This window comes from Seriola aureovittata, chromosome 10, assembly GCF_021018895.1.
Source record: "Seriola aureovittata isolate HTS-2021-v1 ecotype China chromosome 10, ASM2101889v1, whole genome shotgun sequence".
Taxonomy (NCBI): domain Eukaryota; kingdom Metazoa; phylum Chordata; class Actinopteri; order Carangiformes; family Carangidae; genus Seriola; species Seriola aureovittata.
In genome coordinates this window covers 406,376-426,697 of record NC_079373.1, presented here as the reverse complement: position 1 = coordinate 426,697, position 20,322 = coordinate 406,376, and the positions used below count along the sequence as shown (strand labels likewise).

The 20,322-nt window shown below is 39.8% G+C and overlaps 2 protein-coding genes across 3 annotated transcripts in view; both read left to right on the top strand.

The window, feature by feature from the left end:
* LOC130175898 (anoctamin-1-like) overlaps positions 1 to 6,081 on the top strand; it is a 144,199-nt gene extending 138,118 nt beyond the window's left edge. For both annotated transcript variants that reach the window (XM_056386535.1, XM_056386534.1), the window contains 2 exons: positions 1,488 to 1,593; positions 3,180 to 6,081. In XM_056386535.1, coding sequence (XP_056242510.1) covers positions 1,488 to 1,593; positions 3,180 to 3,431 — 358 coding nt within the window. In that variant the 3' untranslated portion in view covers positions 3,432 to 6,081. The remainder of the gene's footprint in view (positions 1 to 1,487; positions 1,594 to 3,179) is intronic.
* Positions 6,082 to 9,708: 3,627 nt separating this feature from the next.
* The window catches only part of LOC130176496 (kelch-like protein 25), a 43,401-nt gene continuing 32,787 nt past the window's right edge, over positions 9,709 to 20,322 (top strand). The window contains exon 1 of the mRNA XM_056387626.1: positions 9,709 to 9,855. The gene's annotated coding sequence lies outside the window, so the exon portion shown is untranslated. The remainder of the gene's footprint in view (positions 9,856 to 20,322) is intronic.

The following is a 20,322-nucleotide window of genomic DNA, read 5'->3' as shown; positions in this document are numbered from 1 at the left end:
TCATATATAATAGAACAAATTATTTTCTTTTGGTGTTCAGTTTAATATGTTATTTTACATAACGCCATAACTGAAGATGGGACTAAATATGTGGACCAAAGTTCTGCAGCATGCTCTTTTGTAGCTCTTGATGAGAATTGTACAAGTCTCAACCGTTACCTTGACTGAACTCTTCCTGAGCAAACCTGTCCACTTCTCTCAGGTTTGATGGGTGCCTTGAGAGTTTCATCTCCTTCCATAGATGTCCAGGTGGATTAAGATCCACATGAAAGCCACATGAATTTCACATGTGCAAAGTCCACATATGGACACATGATCACATAAAAGAAAACACATGCAAATACACAAACACGCTGCAAATTCAGAAAACATCTTTCCCATGTTAAACATACATGAAGTCATATGCAACCTATGCAAGCAGTCATGGATGGGAAAAGAGGGGTATAGCAAATAAAGCGCATTTCAGCTTCAACCAGGACTCAAACTCACAGCTTTTGACACTAGAGCAAGACATGGACTTACTGAGTTATCTGTAAGTGGTATGAACAGAGAAGGCGCCATGCTGTGACTAAGGCATCCAGCAGGGTGCATGGTATGATATGATATCTGTCCATCCATCCAAGGCAAATTTCAAACCAATGTCAAATATTCTGTTTTTAAGATACAATTTTGAGAATTACATATATTTATCTACACAAGTATTTGTGACATGTTGCAACATGTGGCAACATATTTTCCATATGTGCTCTACATGGTACCACATGTTGCAGCATGTGGTACCATGTAACACATATGATAAAATGTAGGAAACACATGTTTTCCAAATCTGGAAAACATGTGTTCACCTGTTGCTGTAGCAGGTGAGTCAAGATGTCAGAGTGACACTGTCTCACTTCCAGACTCTTTTAGCTGTATTCCTAGCTAGGTAGTCCTGCTCAGTGGTTCTCAAATGTTTTTGTCACAAAACACAGCTTCATGTTATTATAGAAAAACCTTCCAGAGGAAGCGAAATTTGAAATTGTCCTGATTTGATCATCCAGAGCACAGCCACATTATTCCAAATTATTTTGCTGTTAAATATGAAAACTGTGAGTAAAAACTTTACAGTCTGATGTTGGGAAAAACATCATTAAATACAATCTTTTGAATTAAGCGGTTGCAAGCAACTCTACCAACAAACATGACATTTGCTCTGCATTTGTGATAAGAAGTTATCAAGTTTGAACATAATTGGGCGCACAAGCACAAAAATGTTACACTGATGGCTAATCAGCTAACACACAGCCTTAGCTGTGCCTCTCCTCCCACCTGTCAGGGTTCACCCTAACCCTGACATGTTGATTGTCTAACAAATCACACAGTGACTCAGGGACAGGCTGATGTCAACAGGGAGAACAACATCAGCCAGTTTTTACATCACTTCTTGGATTATCACTAAATGACAAAACTGAAGAGCAAACTCGAAACATGTCTCTTTGTCTCTGAAGGTATAAAGACTACAGAGAACCTCCATGGTCAACCACTCCATATGAGATCTCCAAGGAGTTTTGGGCGGTGCTGGCTGTCCGACTGGCCTTTGTCATTGTTTTCCAGGTAATGTAAAACATGAAGAAAAGAAGCAAAACACACAGATTTATTAGAAATTGTATTGAATTATTGCAGACCTCACTGAACATTTAAATCTATAATAGCAACTCCGCCCTGGTCAGTGCAGAGACTGATCTGCCTACTTTCATGTGTATAATGATTGTGTGTGGCTCAGATCAGTTATGTTGCACTGCACCTCCTGACACCACATTCATTTCAGGGGTCTGTTTCATCATTTCAGTTGTGGATTAATGTTCAGTATCTACTCAGTTTATCAGCATGCAGTGAAGACTTTACACCTTTGGGAAAGGTTTCTCTTTTATGTCAGCCACAAACACTCCACCATAGTGATGTAGAAACTGGCTTAAATGTCTCTTTAATTCTTGTGCATTTGTTGCTATTTCTCTGTGCCTTCATTTCCCCATGGTTTTGCAAATTCACCTGTGCAGACTTTGTTCTCTTCTTGTTAACATTATCTCTGCTAGTCGTGTCGTTCGCAAACGATTCATTGCAAAAGAACAACTCTTTTGGGTGAATGAACTGAAAGATGAACATTAATTTTGTTCGTAGGACAAATGAGGAACGGTTCATATTCAGTGAGTGTCACACAGGAAGATGGTGTTTATTTAGTCTAAAATTAGTTTTTTCCTAGTAAGAATACTATTGCAGATTCATAGAGTATCTGTGTGAATGGGTGCATGTGTGTTTGTGTGGAGAGAGGGAAACAACATGTGAGTGAAGCTCAAGTTGGCAAGCTCAACCACAAGATCAGACTTAGGGAGGTGAGAGATGAAGGAGTAGATGTTAAGAAGTACACAAAGCAGAGACACCCAATGAACTGTTCTTTGAACCACTGAAACTGCAGCTCGTTGACTCTACTCGCCATGAAGAAACTTACACAACAGCAAGCAACGGTAAACCCTTCACAGTGTTTCACAGCAAGCACAGGCCATAACAGTCTGTCTTTAACAGCAGCAGCACGACAGTGCTGACGGTACACACTGTTACTCCAGTCTCTGATGAGACACAAGTCTCTTACTTTTAGCTGCATGTGTGTAGATCTTCAGTGTGGTACTTGGTACTTGGCTGAACCGTGAACAGGCCATTTGTCAGGTGGTCACTGCATCGCTGCTCCTGCCAGCTCTTTCTTTCTACATAGTGTTTGCCTTGGATAATGGCCATTAGCAGGTTACTCCAATGTTGGACTTCTTGTCATTATAAATTCATTTCTGATTTATTTTTTGACAGAAAACATCACTAAAATGTCAGTCTTCACATGCTGCTGCTAAAATGGTTAAAAAATATATTTATATTTATTCATGTCTGTATCATATTCAGATTCAGCCTAGACAGTTTGTGTATTTACCAAAGCAATATTTGTCACGTGGCTTAGTTTTTTCCAGTCTTCTTGATTTAATTTGCATCTACATTTTCTTCCATAAATTTTTGTTATTTGATGTAACTTCACATTTTACACAGAACATCACATATATTCCTTCAGGGTTGAAAGAATCTACATTGACTAAGTTTTATAATTAATTAAAGAAGACAAAGAAAAGAAAACATGATTGTCTTCCATTTATCTCTACCAGAATGTTGTGATGCTGATGAGCGACATTGTGGACTGGCTAATTCCAGACATCCCTAAGGACATAAGCCTTCAGATCCACAAGGAGAAGATTCTATTGGTTGACCTCTTCATGAAAGAAGAGCAAGGCAAGGTGTATATCCTGGAGAGCAGGGCCTCTGCAGGGGGCAAGGAGAACTGCAGCAGGAGCAACAACAACAGCACAATGGCTCAGCCTCGCTCTGTACTGCACACCAATAGCACCAAAAACCTCTAATGACAGTGACTCACAGTGATTCTTAGCTCAGTCAAAACTGCTTGCAGTCTGCCTCTCAGGCCGCACTAAACTCTGTTTTTGTTCGTTCAGAACATTCCAACAACCAAGAGAGCAGCTGGCTACATAAAGAGACAGCGTGTGGGGTTCCATGTGTGCAAAAACATGTAACAATATGTCCCCATACACACTGTCTATATCCACTCAATCCATGTCTAATCAACTTTAAACTGAGACTTCAGTTGTGACAAAACAATTTTATATCAAATTGTTTGTGTCAATTCCTCATCTGACTTTTGTCCGTCAATTCAACTTCAAACTGTAATGATGTTGTAAATTCAGTCATGTAGACTCTTTATGCCTCATTCCCTCACAGTTCTCTCTTGCTCTCTCAGTCTCTCACCGCACTTCTTGTAATCAGCTGACTAGAGGTTTTCAGTAACAAATCGGATTTCACACGATTTCAACCATCTCATTGTCACTGTCAAACTTTAAAATCAGGGGCTGGGACTTAGACTGATCTGTAGTGTTGGTCCATCCTGTTAGTCAGACTGTTTGACAAAAATAAAGACTCATTTTAGGGTCATTTTAAGACAAATATATTAGACTCAGGCTACCTGAGGCCTAAGACCAACGTTACCATGGTAACAATCAATGACACCTGTGCTGAGCAGTAGCTAACAATAAAAAACAGGAAAACATAGCCCATAATTTGAGTAATGAGAAGAGAAATAATGTTTTGAACCTGTAAATCCTTCCAAAAGACAAACATTTTTTGGAGCTCAGCAGTTGGATGTGGTTCCTCGGCTTTAAGTCTAAATTTACCAAGAATTCATTGTACCAGTCTGTCTTGCAACAGTCAAGAACTAAACTGCTTTGTATAACAGATGAATTCATACGTCTATCTGAAATCTGACTACTAGCCAACTTCTTCGATTGAACTTTTTGAGGATGTTGTGTATGTCGTCCTGATTGGTAGTTTAAACAACACAGCACAACACAACAACATAATCAGATGACATATCAGGAGACATGTAAAACAACAAAGTCTGACAACAGGGAGCGCAACAAGATGACAAATGTACAGTTTGAAGTTGAATGTTGAATGTTCAGTTGACATGCACATGTGGATATATTTTTGACACAAATGGAACCCCATATGAAATATGTTGTGATTATATAGTGAAATATGTATGTAGACTTTTGTAAATGTATACAACAATTTTTAAATGTGCACTCAAATTTGTGAATCTGTACAGGAATCTTTAATGTGTATTCAGCTTTGTCTAATGAGATTTGAGAATGTGTACATACATCTTTAGATGCACACACACAGATTTTGAGAAAACTGCTCAGATTTGTTAAGGGTACACAAATCTGTAAATGTTTCATTACATTACATTACACACCTGTCTAAGATGTACTCAAGAAAGCAGTTAAGTACTGTGGCCAAAGCTCAACATACTGCAGCTAAAGAAAACAAATGCAATCAGACAAAACACTAACAAATTCAGAAAACATCTTCTTCAGTTTGAAAACACATGAGCTGCAAATGTGTTTCCAGGGGACACTAAAAAGTGATTAACCCAGTAAGGAGGCACTTGTTGTTCAATGCTTTTAACATCAAAAGTCACAATTAGGCAATAGACAAGTTCCAGCCAGGTTCATCAATTTTTTCCTTTTAGAGAGAGAAAAGATGATATGCAGCAAAGGGCCACAGGGAAAGGGACACTGTGGTTAGGATTACATCCACCATGGTGCGCACTCTACCAGGTGACCCCCACCCCCACCCACCTCCAACTATCTCAATGACTCACCTCTTCTATTGAACCGTGATGTTTAGCCCCCTTAACAGAAGGGGGCTTATCTACATTTTGTGTATGAAACAGTAGAGCCTGCAGTAAACAAACATCATCATTATTATTATTGTTATTATTATCAATTTTTTTATGTTTTTTAATTATATGTAATTAAAAGGCTATACAGGTTGTTATGTTAGTGACAGCTATGCAAGAACATTTATCTTTAACTATCATTTTAGTAAGCAACCTGCACCAGGCTAGCCCTGTTTTAGTGCATGTTGTGGCAGTATGTCTTTATTGTCAGTGGACACATCAGCCCCATTTTGTAACATAACTCTATATTTTATAATGTGATTCAGTGTGCCCTATGCAACTTCTGGAGGGAAAGAAAAAAAAAACAGTATGAATAAGAATGAGTAAGAATGTGACCTGTCAGAAGTTTTAATTCCCCATGTCCCACAAAACCAAAATACCAACTACGTCACAGCTAGAGAAACCTTCTGACATTAGCTTGGAAAAACATATGAAAGGTCACCAAACCTGATTTGGCAGTTTATAACAACCATGTATTTGACATTGTGCCATCCCAAGGAGAACCTCACAAGGTTATTTGGCCTAGAGATGGACTGCAACACTGTCTGATTGCTCCCCAATACATTTCTATGAAAAGGAAAATACTTGTTTTATTCTACAGAAGTGTTTCAAACTATTTTGAATTTTAATGTGTCTGTAATGTTGCCTGAAATACATCATCTTGTATTGTGAGCAAATCAATAATGGTGTCTCCTGCTTGATAAAATATTGAAATGAGTTGTTGTTGACTCTAAATAAATATAATATTTGTATAACAACTTTACTCAGGATAGTATGATTCCCTGCTTCAGTTATGCATGCAAGAGCATGACAAAGCATACTCCATTTTCTTCCAGTGTATCTTGATGGCAGAGATTTGCTGCCTAACATTTGCTTGTCTCGTTTCTCTGATAACTCAAGATCCAGCTGTCCATTGACTAAAATCCTTCATCTGGTTACAGTTTTTTGCAATTGCTTACACACTTATTCCAGAATTTGGCTCATTGTGTCAAAACTCAACACACAAGCCAAATAAGACAAAACACTTGGAGCTGAACATCTCACTTCTATATCAAAATGAAACACTGCAACAAAAACCTGACAATCCTTTTTCAGAAGGGCATTTCTTTAACAAAACCATACACACATGCACCATGTTACATGTTATTCCAGAGCACTGACTGTCAAATTACCACACCTATGAGCTAATTGGTTAAACACAGCCATCAGGTGCGCAAACACATGATTGCTTACAGTTTTTCTCAATTGCTAAAACACTAAAGCCTATTGTCTGAACCAAATGCTCAGTTGCCTGAACCCACTGATTGAATCAGTGACTCCTTTGGCAAAACCATAAGCACTTTTCACCTGTTTAGACACAACTTGCCAACACATTTTCATTGTGATGCACCTGTGTTGCATAATGGTGAGCACAGGTGGCAAAAGTCAAACACAATTAAAACACAGGTGTCACCAGTTGAACACAACAACTCAAAATTGATCACACTTGTGGCTAATGATGTGAGGGAACAAGCCAGTTCAGAGAGCACTGGTTTGTGAGGCACTGCAATGGAGAGGAGTTGGTGTGAGAGGTGGTGGAGGTGGTCAAGGTGGTCGAAGAGGTCGAGGTGGTCAGCGAAGACAAAGAACAGTAATAACTGATGAAATCAGAGCTACTTTGATTGACCATGGTATGAGCATGAGGGAGGCCGGACAAAAGGTACAACCAAACATCAATAGATTCACTGTGTCCACCATAATCCGAAGATTTAGAGAAGAGAACAGGTAATTACCTTTTTTGACATTATAGTATGTAAATGTTGACAGCAATTACTGTATACTATATACTGTACCACAGTATACTGTAAATAAATATATGTTTCAGTACATCACTGCCGATGTACTGTAGTATTGTAATGGAGGGTTAGTCTAACTGTTTGTAGGCCTTGTATTCCATGTATATTTTTGTAACTGCATGTTCTCTTTTTGTAGAATTGAAAGACTGCCACATGGGAGTGTTCTCCCCACACCAAGAGACCCGATATGGTCTGTGAGAACAACGCCATTAAACTGCATGAAATTCAGCAGAAGATCATTGAGGACCATGTAAATTTTGAGGGTATCAACAGTGTCAGCCTCTCTACTGTTGATCGTGTCCTCAAGCGCAACAGACTACGCATGAAGCAGCTGTAGAGAGAGCCCTTTGAACGCAACTTGGACAGAGTCAAAGAGCAAAGATTCCAGTACGTACAGGTTGGTATATATCCAGACCAGTAGCGGCGCCAGGATTTTGTGAATGGGTGGGCCTACAGAAAAATGGATGGGCCAATAAAAAAAAGAAAAACACAGCACCGCGCTGCAACCTGCAACAGCATCCGTGACTCTGCACCTGAGTGGCTCCTGTGTCGCTGCCCTCAGCTCAGTGCTGAACTGGACAAAGACCTATAACTCAGCAGATTTCATTTCTCTCTCTTATTGACTACACAAAACATATCCAAACAGAAATATATCTTTGGAGGTTTTGTCTCTCTCCATTTATTTAACCAACCAAGCTACAATGGAGGAAGGAACTTTTAGTGTTATGTCGCGAAACAAGGTCAAAGAACAAAAGAAATCACAGGTAAATCAAGAATCAAAAGCACGTTCCTTCACAGCAAGGAGTACAACACACAGCTCTCACGCTAACACACACTAGCTCACTGGTACTGACTGGGCGCCCTCTCTCCACTCTTATACCTCCCGCTAATTGTTGAGTGGAAACAGCTGTGTGGGTGATGAACAATTGAGCAATTTGGGGGTGTTAAGGGCTAGAGCCATAAATCTTGATGATTTTGTGGAAGGGTTTGCCAAAAGACACAGCAACAGGTGAATAAAGCAGGCATATGAATGAGTTGTACAATAGAATTCCTGAAATTCAGTTATGGCTTTTGGTTTGCCACCCCAAAATTTTCACTGGCCCCATCTGGCCATGAACGTTTTCTGGAGGCACCACTACCCATTCTGTCTCCATAATGCTCCACTTATTTCAACTTCATCAGAATCTTAATTTTCACTCTGCTGCATCATTATCTTCTCACTCTGGACTGAAACAGAAAGGCAAGTGGCATATACCTTTTTCTCTGCTAACCAGGTGAATTCAGAAATTACAATTCTCTTCTATATCCAACCGTGATTCTGATTTATATTGGTCTATTCACCTGTTTGTGTAGTTAGTGTTTGTTGTGCTGTTGTGTCAGTGTTTGTTAGTAGCGTGCAGTAATAAATGTTTTAGTATAAAGTTGTTGCTTGTGTTTCTTGTAACTTTCTGGCACTTAGCATATCCAATCTTTGTTGTTTGCTCTAATTCCCTCTTCAAGTCACTTTGTTCACTACAGACACTCTGGACCCAGAGAAATAGTTATTAGGTTTATTATGATGACTCTGAAATATTGTGCTAAATAATTTAGCTAATATTTCCCTACACTATAGTTCAACATAATTATTGCCTTTGTCAGCTAGAACACTCTACCTCCACCAGTTTTATAAGAAAAACTTTCAGGGAACATTCCCCAGTGGTTCTATGAAGGTTTCACAAAAATAACTTTTAGGAAACATTCCCTGAGGGTTACCTGCTAGGCACATTTTCCCCTTTGTCTTCCTAAGCTTGCCTGAAAACTGTTTATTTTCAAGTATTTACACCTTCCTTTAAAGTTGCTCAAGTCTTCAAATAATCCAGCACACCATGTGCACTGCAACCTTTTGTTGTTGCTGAAAAATACATGAAACTTTAGTTTTCATACACCAGGGGGTGATGTGGATTTATGTTTTGAAGAGACGATAAATTGAGAAAATCATTCCTGACTGGGATCTTACAGTCAACAAAGGAACTACGGCGGAACTACCATAATGCAGACTTTTCTTCTCACATCTCATCTTATTATTATTGTTTTCTTTTGTTTTTGTTTGTTTGTTTATTTGTTTTTTCCCATTATAGTCATTATTATTATGTATAGTTTACCAAGTGTTTATCATTTATCTCAGCTAAATCACACTCTGTCAGTGTATAGTGTTATTATTGTTGTTGTTGTTCTGTTGTTGTTATAAAAATAAAAAAAGAATCCTGTGGATTTCAAAATCCCCACTATGTCAAATGTCAATGTGCTATTGTTTTGCTGCAGCCATTAACGCCAAATCCCCACTATAGCTGATTGGTTGATATCAGTATCAAAAATGTACGTTGACGTGTTTCATTGATCCCGGCTATACTGCCATACAATAAAGCAAGATCGAAGGTCGGAGCAAATGGCTGTCGCTTTCGGAAAGCGGTCAAAGTTCCGGCTACTCTCGCATCAGGCAGCCACTGGCTGATTGGTTAGAGAGACGTCATTCACGATTAACTCAAACGCCATTGGCTGTTGCTGCATGTGCAGTTTCCAGGGGTTTCTTCCAAACAGCAGAGAGACAACAGGGACAAACAGACGTATTCAGCTATTGTCACAGATATATAATGTTTTTGCCCACGGAGCCGAGGCTGCGCACTCTTTGGATTTAACTTCACACGTCACGTGGGCGAGGTAAACATCCTTTCTCTGTTTGTCTTTGTCGTGTGGTCGTTTGGCCTCGTCTCAAAATGTGTATTTATGTTAGCTTGCGACTACTATTTAAATATGTATACTGTTGTACAGTTAATGGACTATGCAGAACATCACAGACACTGTACGCGGTGCTTCATCAGTAGGTGCAGTGTGTGTACGGTGTGTGTGAGGTTCACAAGCTGCACGGATAAGTCAGGTGAGCTCGTTCAGTGTGGCTGTGACAGTGAAGTTGGTGCATAGCAGAACTAGCTCAACTTGTTTGTTGACAATACGGACATATCTCTGTAATACACGGTCCGTGAGGCTCATTTCTGGACAGTCAGCTAAAACACTCAGTTTCTCGCAGACAAGGACCAGCGCCCGGTGCTGCTGGGCGACAGCAGTTAGAGAAGTTATTCAGTTGTTAGCGTGAGAGCTAACTGCTGCTAGCTCCTTTCTGTGGGTTGTCTACAGTCTGGACCGACCTGTCTCCCCGGTGTAAGCTGTTGTATGGTCTGCTGTCAGTCATAGCAGCTTTCCTTTGTTTTTCACTCGTCTTCTTTTTAGTCGTATTTTCGTGTCTTTGTAATGTTCTTCTTTCATTATGCAACAGCGTGGGTTCATTATTCATAGGACTTTTTTATTATACTATCGGGGTTAGAAGCTCTCTGTGTGTATACCGATTTATTATTATTATTATTAATAATAATAATAATAATAATAATAATAATAATATTTGGCGTCACGCAGCAAAGGGTGGGGGGTTGAGTAAATAAATAATTTATATAGATTTTTATTTAATCAGTTATATCACGTCAGTTTATATTAACATTTCTTATGACATAAACATTACATGAACATAATAGTAACAAGTGTGTCTATGTATTTGTGTCTGCCAATATGTGTGTGTTGTTGCCTATGTGTGTATAAGTTAGGAGTATGCATGTGTGGTTTTCTTCCTCTTTCTTGTTGTAATTACATGTGGCTGACTGGGCAGTTGTCAGTGCCTCTCTAAAGGAGTGTATCTGTAACCAGGGCTGCTGTGGTGGATCCTGCTGTTGTTCAAGCTCATTCTATTTTCAGACAGTCTTTTTCACCACGCTTCAACTTCTCTCTGAGTAGACATTGCTGTGTGTATTCTTTCCATAAATGTCTGCCTGTGCAGAGAGCAGCTGTGCACACCACTTGAGTCTCATACACCATCTGACAAACATACAAATTTATGGATCTATGTATTATTATTATTTATAATGGATTTACATAATTGGTCGTAACAGGAAATGCCTTTGAGCAATCTTGACTGAACTCTCTCCTGAACATACAAACCAAGTTTAATTTACATCCTATGATGTCAAGCCTCGCGTACATCCTCCAGTGACGAAATTTACAGATTTACAGATTACATGGTCGTTTACATTCTTTATGGTAATCATATGTATTCTTACTTGTGAATGAGTCACTCCATATTGGGATATCACAACGACAATTACCGCTACACTATGTCCACTCCGCTCTCTCTCTTGACCGACTACTCTCTTTCTCATCCACTCCAGCAGTGCATATTGGGTGGCTTTGGAGGGATACCTGAAGGGAGGGGTGGGAGTTTTTTAATTGAATACTTTCAAAATCTAGCTAACTCTGGCTACCCACTCCATTTTTAAGAGAAACAATTTTCATCAAGCTAAACTTAATATCAGTCATCTAAAATGAACGAGCACAATGTTTGTTGTAAAACAACAAAAAACAATTGAAAGCAAGCATTGAAAGAGAATAGGCATATTATAGATTCCTCAATGAATGTAAAGTAGAAGACTCTCTTATGGTTTTGAGTACCAAGACCAAAGTAAGAACTTTTAACTGCAATTGGACTGTATATTGATCAATAGCAGAACAACTTTATATACTCAAGTTATACTAAATATTCAATTACACTGTTGATTGTTTCATGAAAAATAAAAACTGAACCATTCTTCAAAACGTTGAGTTCTCTCCATAGACCCTAAGAGCAGGGTCACTGTGCGTGCTGCACGGTGCTCTAAGGTGTGTGCGAGTACTACCCCACCCCTCGCAGTAGGTTATTTTGTGGAACTTCTGCGCAGGGCACAGCGAAAATACATCATAGACGAATGTCCTAATCAGAAATGGAGTTGGCGAATGTACAAGAGGAACTTTTATGTTGTAACAACAAATACGAAATCTATTTTTCTAATTTCTTCAGTACTGAGAGCAGAACTGAAATCTGTTGTGAAACAGAATGCGGCACAATAATCGTTTTCTATCAATTATCTTGATTGTATAATTGTTGGAGTTCAAAATTGTAATCAAAAATGAAATTCAATTAATTGCCCAGCCCTACCCTGTTAGATTCACCTGATGTCTGCCTGCACTGCAGCTTCTCCTCTGAATGGATGTTTTCAATGCTTCTTCATTTGCTTGACACAAGTCAGTAAATGTATCGAAACTTGCCACCATAGGATTTACATAACCTTTGAATGTTGACTGGCTGAAGGGTGGGTCTAGACCCCTGAAAGTCCATGACCATCTCTTTGGTCTTGAAGGTGTTCAGAAGGAGGCGGTTCTTGTCGCTCCATTCGCTGAAGGCCATCGTCAGATCCCTGTACTCCTCTCCCTGCACATTCCTGATATGCGCCACAATAGCTGTGTCATCTGAATATTTCTGGATGTGGCAGGATTTGTAGTTGTATTACAAGTTGGTTGTATACAGGGTGGACAAGAAAGGATCTAGAACAGTCCCCTGTGGAGCCCCAGTGCTCCTCATCACTGTCCCTGAGACACAGTTACCCAGCCTGGCTCATCCAAGTAAGAATGGGCCCGGTGGGGCATGTAAAGGATGGCATCATCCACTTCACTTTGTAGGCAAACTGTAGAGGGTCTAGTGCATGTTCAACCTGTGGCTCAGAAGGTGGAGAAGCAGCCGCTCCAGGGTCTTCATGATATGTAATGTGAGGGCCACCGGTCTGTAATCATTTATCTCAGCCAGTCATCCTACTTTAGGTACCGGAACAAGATGTGTTTTCCACAGGACCGGGACCCTCCCTGTTTTTATGTTTAAGTTGATGATCCTCTAGAGATGCCAGCTGGGCTGCATAGTGTATTAACAGCTTCGGGGACACACCATCCGGGCCTGTTGCTTTTTCAGGACATAGCCTCTTGAGCTCTTGAGCTCCGCCCTCACCTCCTCTGCCGTAAAGGACATGAGACTTGACCCCAGTGTGGAGGGAGTTGCAGCTGCAGTGTCAGGTTGTGAAGGAGATGCCGTAGGAGAAGCTGCAGTGGGGGAGAGAACAGGCGAAACTGTGTCAAACCTGTTGTAGAACAGATTGAACTCATTGGCCTTGTCCACATCACCTGATGTTAACTTGCTTTATTAGTGCCACAGGTGCTCAGCTCCGAGGCACTCCTCTCAGCTTTCTCCTTCGGGTTTATTATTCTTCCGCCAAATCTCGGTGCGTAACTCGTCCCGCAGCTTTGAAAAAACCCCGGTAATATATACGTCAAAACGTGCGTCTTGATCCCGAAAGAGGTGCTATGACTTTTGGTGTTAAAATTCCAATTTTTCCCAAAGTTATTCCCAAAAAACTGGGAATAAATAATGCATTAGGAATGGATTGGAATTTTCTTTAGAAACCCACCTTTTTTCGACAAAATTGCACCTTTTTTCGGAGTCACCCAGCTCTCTCATACCTGCACGTAGAAATGTGATTCAAACTATAAAACGGAGGAAAACTTCTGCTCTCTCAAAAAGACAGGAACTGTTTTTACATAACACGTAAACTTTTCAAACTGTGAGCACTCAAAGGAGGAGTGCAAATCACTTTTTCTTCAAAGTTAGAGTGACAGCGTCAGTTGGCTAGAGTGCAGTAAAAAATAACCTTAATTTTTATTTTTAACTCGAGCTCACGGCCAAACCGTAAAAAGGAGACAAATAATTCTTTCTGAAAATGTAGACATAGTTGTTGGGATTCATAAAATGTAACTTTGACAGGCAGGGTCTGCACAAAATTTAAACGGGGGTGCCGAGTCCGGCAGCAATACCTGTCTCACTCTCATTGACACCTAATGTAATCGTCTTTTTTTTTCAAAAGAATCTCACTCTGTCTTCGCACTGAGCTTATTCACTCATTTTAAGGAATATCTGAATAAAATAGAGACTGTAGAAACTTCTGGCTTCAGTGTCTGGCACGGTCTTTTCGGTTTATGAAAAGAAGTAACGGTTTTCTCATAATTTGCAGTTGTTTGAAGCCATGTAGAAGCCAAATTCTGGGCAGATTTTCACATTGCCATGGCAACGGCAGCTGCTGACCTGTGTGCGTGCCTGCGTGCGCCTAGCAACCAGATAACCAACTCTCCAAGCTCCGCTAGCTTTACATTAGCCGCATGTTAGGTCTTAAATTACATTTAGTTAGGTCTTAAATATGTAAGTCCATTTACTGCTTCCTTCGTTGCTTTTTTTTTTGTTTTGTTAAAAGAGTGAATGAAGTTGTGACGGTCTCCGCTGAGACAGATGAGAGGAGGAATTTAGCACAGAAAAAACATAATAGTGGTAATCTAAATAGCGGTTCATGGGATTTATTAACCCTCAGGGGTCCCTCTGTTCTTTTTTGGACATTTTCTTCACTTTTCTTTTTTGATTTGCTGATCATTTTGGCTATGTTACAGCTGAAGGTATGGATTTCTGAAAGAAAGTGTCTTTTTTTGACATATTTTTAAAATCTAATGTCAGTTACTGTTACAGGTCTATTATACACTGGTAACACATTTTGTACCCTCTGGGGTTCCTCGCGTCCAAAAAAGGACACACAAAGAAAATGCTATAAAATCATCATATATCAATATTTTTTTCTGCTTTTTTGCATACGTCTCTTAAACCACTTCAGTTCTGCTCAAACCTATCAAATGTTTATTAGTTTTCGGGATTTTAACCCTTTAAATGCCAGTTTGAAGACATGTCGCCTCTTGTTTTATTAAAAAAAACAAGACAGAATATGAGATATTTCCCACATAATACATGATGGAGGGATGTGACATTGTTTTATATCAGAGTCTTTTATATCAAGACATTTCTCAAAACCAGAGTATGATCAGGGTGACTTTTGAACACTGGAAATAAATCATGTACTCATCCCGGCAGTAGCCCCCGTGGCACTCAAAATTTCCCTGGAATTTTCTAGTTTATCATAAAATTGACTTATTATTGACAGCCTGCACCCTCTGGTGAGTGAGAGAGAGAAAGAGAGAGACAGGATGCAGAATTCATGATAAAATTAATGATAGACTTAATCACAGCCTATTGCACGCAATGTTTCTGTAAGTTATTTTGAACTTTGTCGGAATGCTGATTAATCACTCCCTGACCCGACCTCCCCGATCCTGAATACAAGATATTTTCAAGTAAGCTTATCTGAATGCAGGGGTCGACACACATTAGGCCAGGAACACATTGGATGCGTGGTATGAGCCTGGCAGATGCAGAACATGTTGATTTTCATTTCGGGGCCCATGTTAACGGATTAAAGCGGACACACTGGCATCTCTTGTGTCGCAGCTGTGTTGTGTGATTTAGAGGTTCATTGTGAGTTTCCCAGCAGAAATACACGGACAAGACCTGTTGATGTCATAGTGACATAATATCAGCAACTTTACATAAAACTGACACCTTCCACTATAGTTCCTATGTTTAGGCTGAATCTGAATATGACACAGACATGAAAAAATAGGAATATATTTTTTAACCATTTTAGCAACTTACTGTGGAGACAGGCATTTTAGTGACCTTTTCTGTCAAAAATAAATCAGAAGTTAATTAAAAGGAATCCAACATTCCAGTAACCAGTAAACTTTTTGTAGAGAGATAGAGTGGCAGCAAAGCAGCACAGACACAGCCAGTGTCAAGACGCGTGCTTCTTGGCAGCCGCTCAGCGTCATCAGCCGCCACACAGACAGGGAGGGTGCAGGTGGGAAGGGACCGAATGAGCCACTCGTACCAGCTTGGATTGGAGAGACTAAGAGGCATTCAAATGAATTATGACTAAGTTTACATTTAGGGTTAATTAATAAGTGAAAAATTGCTGTGACCCCTCCTTCTCAGCCTTTGGTTTCAGGAAATTGAAAATTAATATGAGTGGGGGGGGGGATTCATTCAGGCTAACATATTCTTCCAGCTTCAACGAGCCAGGATTCAGATAGACAGAGTGGAGCAGTGTCATGATCACTTATAACATCATTGACCAATAGGGATTTAGACGAGAGTGATCTGATATTTAATAATCCACATTTAATTGTCTTGTTTTTTTTATATTGTATGACTCCTCTTCTGTTTATTTTTTTTTAATACATTTCACTGTTGATTTGGGGTTAATGGCAGGCAAGTGCTCTAAGAGAAGTGCAGAGAACTGTGTAGGACTCTGACTCCTGGCCTCAACTTTGGGTTGTCATGGCTTTGGCTTTCTAATAAACTCAGTCAGATTACTGGTGATTAGAGCATCTCCAAGCAGTGTGGGATGTATGCCATCTAATCAGACCAGGTCTTCCCCAGAAAGTCTGCAATTGTCTACAAAGCCCACAACATTTGCTGGACACCACCTCAACAACCAGCGATGGAACAATGATGTGGCTGTACATGTCATTGCTGGTCAGATTTAGCAGGGGCCCAGAGAAAACTGCGGAGTCCGACATTACATAATTACACACCGATGCCACGTTAATTTTTGTGACCTCTGATGGGTGTAATCGGGTGTTGTTACTGCTGATGTGAATAACAATCTCACTGTATTTATGCTCAACCTTAGCCAGCACTTTTTGATATGATTCTGCGTTGCCTGTTCTGGTCCCAGGGATGCATTTAACTATGGTCACCAATGTCGCTAACTTCACATTCCTCAATATAGAGCTGCCAATGACCAGAGTTTTTTACTCAATGGGTGTGTCGCTGATTGGGGAAAATCTGTTAGAAACATGAACAGGTTGGTGGTGAACCCTGGGATTTGGCTTATTACTATGCTGCTTTTTTTTCTAACATTTACCCAGCTGCCCTGGTTTCCCGGCTGCTGGGGGGAGAGTAGGAGCTACAGGGGGAGCTACACTGGGTTGGTCCACACCAGCTACAAGGGGCTGGCAAACTACAGTAGCTAATGATGTGGTTGGTGTGGAACTGGGCTTCCAGTTAACTAAACCTCACCTCCATGTCTGCAAATAAACTACATTTATTACACATACCATTACCATTAAAGGAGGCAGAGGAGTAACTAAATATTAAGCATACTGAGAAAGAGAGAGCAGGAGAGGGAGAGAGTGAAGCCATTGCTTGCTGCGAAGCTTAAGTAACTAGAAGATTTAATAGCATGTAAACAGCTATGATTTAGTGAGCAAGTTGCTAAGCGAAGGACAGAGCTGAGTGATCAAACAAAACTAGTAAATGTTTAAATGTACAACAGGCAATAAGCTGCTGTAGTGAAAAAAAAACAGCTAAGACAGCTGAATTAGGACAGAGCAACAATACACGCTAACACCAACAACAGCAACCGGCACAATATGCTTACTGCAATACGTCAGACGCTCAGTTACGACTGGCGTGAGGTATAACACAGTATACTGTTGTTTACACAGACTTAATTACACTCACAATCCTACGTGAGTCGAAGCTTCTTCTGCTTCATCACTGTGGCGTTCATTGATGCCAAAAGAGAGAGAGAGAGAAAGAGGAACACAAACTACAGGAGAGAGAGAGTTAATTGGCTCTATTTTAACCATCCAAAGTGCATGGTCTGAAGCGCGTGGTGCAAGTGCTTTTAGGGTTAGTTCATGTCACTTCTTTTATTGTAATGGTGGAAAAAACAGTCTCTGCTCCAGGCGTGTGGTTCAAAAGGGTTTACTTAATCTCTCAATTATTCATGGGAGGGTTTTGGGTTTAACAACCAATAAACCAATCACAGAACCGTCTCCTATTCCCTTTAAGAGCCAGGTGCGCTTGTACCTTTGTGTATTGCTATTGTAACGGTGCAGAATTTCACAGTTAGATTCTGTTTGCTGTTAGTTGATTATATATTGTGACCTACCAGTGAGCCCAGTCCTGGCACAGGCACGAAGCAGCTCTGTGCACACTGAGGTGCAAAGAAGGGCTGAGCGAATCAACAGCTCTACAGTGAAGTAACGTTGGTGAAACTAGCAAACACACTTGCGTTATTCTTTGCGCTGGGTGTGAGATAGGGCCCAATGACATGAAGTAGAGTGATATAAATATGGAGAGAGAGGTGTACACACACACACACACACACATTACTCTTGTACTAAATACACAGCACACAAAACTGTGTGAATGGAAAGTTGAATGTGAATGGATTAATGTCCATGTAATGCTGGGACTCAGATTTTCCTGTATATTTTTTGTACTTTATTGCCCATATGGATGTGAAGATAGTCTTAAATTGCATTCATATGGTCTTAAAATAATTGTCCTAAAATAATGGCCTTGGCAATAATTCCAATACTTCTGTTTCAAAATAAGACCCCTATTAATGTAAACGGACAGTCGAAATGAAACGCCATGGTACATGTAATCCACTTGCTCCATCCAACCATGCAGGGTGTCATATGAAACTAGAGCAGCTACTCTTTCCATTGATAGCAAGCATAATGTAGCCTGAGCTAACTGGCTCATGTCATTTTACAGTCCATATGTCAAATTTTGGATTTATGACTAAATATTCCTGCAAATCCCAAAGCAGTTCTAATCAAAAGTAACGAATACTATTTTCTTACCACTTCGTGATCTATATGATTTTCCAGTCAAGTTGGCCAAGATGGAGGCAAGGATAGCAGAGACTGAGCAATTGAAGATGCTGAATGAAATCAGTGGCATCCCAGTGCATGGGACCATTGTTATCATGGTGTTATCCACTGTCTAATTTGAATTAAATTAAATTCTTTTAATTTATTCTTTTCCTTTGGTTTATCACAATTTGCTCAGCTATAGTAGCAGTTGCAATGTTACTGACACATGGAATAAATTCTCTGGGGTCTTACCTATCCATAGTGACCAAGCTCTTGCAAATGGACCTGCTAGTTGTGGAGCTATTCTTGATCTATTTTGGGTATTTCTGTCTCCCTAGCATCCTTAGGGCTTAACAGGTTAAAATAATGGTCCTAATGTAATTGTCCTAAAATAATGGTCTTTAAATAAGGGTCCTCAAAAATGTTCTAAAAAAGTTTTAAATGTAACTTGTTGAAACCTGCAGAAACTCATCGTAGCAGTCAACTCAGCATGTTGGGGTTCTCACTAGCACATGTTCAGTAATTGTTTATTACTTAAGACACTCTGGAGTTAGTTTTTTCATGTTTTGAAGACAAATTGAATATGGCAGTTATAGGTCTGAAAATAATAATAATAATAAATTTTTAATAATACATTTTATTTAAAGGGGCCTTTCTTGGCACTCAAGGACACCGTACACAGTAATATGTGCAAAATTGTAGTAATCGGAAGAAAGTTTAAAGTTTAAGACTTTCCCAGACATGGGTCTTTTGTCAGTTAACTGTCTGTGCACACTTGCTCCTTACTCAGTCACACTCACTCTCACACACACACACACACACACACACACACACACACACACACACACACAGTAGCACAGCTCACCAGTAGAATATCAACAGAGCAGATGAATAGACTGGGGCCGGGTAGTCAGTAGGCTTGAGCTTGTTTACCCCCAGGTAGCATAGCTGCACCACTGGACTTGTTTCCCAGGGTCACAATGTGTGTGTGTGTGGAGGAGAGGTACTGTAACAGCTAGGCTGCAAAAATCATAATGAGAGCGTTGAAAGGATAATTTATATTAAAACTCTTTGACCTGTGTTCAAATAGTGAGAAGAAGATGAAAGTAGGGTTAAAGTTTCCCTGACGCATCATCAGTGTAGAAAAACATTTGTTGTTTATTAATGTTTCTTGTTTCATCACTTTATTCCATGATGTGAATATGTTGACTGATGATCCAAGGTGGGTCACCCTTCAGGTAAAACCTGTGCAATTAAAATATTAAAGAAAAACAAATATTTTTTATGCATACACAATGAACATATACATTTCAACTCTCCAATCACAACATCATAAGCCATACATTAGGGCTGCCTCTAACAACTATTTTTCTAATGATTAATCTATTGACTATTTCATTGATTAATCGATTCATCTAGATCAGGGGTCCCCAAACTTTTTCCTGTGAGGGCCACATAACTTTTCCCTTCTCTGATGGGGGGCCGGGTTCAGTTTGTAACAGAAAAAGTGTGACAATCGCAGGGGTGCCTAAACGTAAAAAATTATTGTTTTCTAGAAAGCCACACATAACCAAATAACCCTTTCCGGGTTCTTCACAGAAAAAAAGTCAGGAAATAAATAATAACACTATTAATGAAATAAATAATAATAGTTCAGGGGGCCGGGCCAAATGTGGG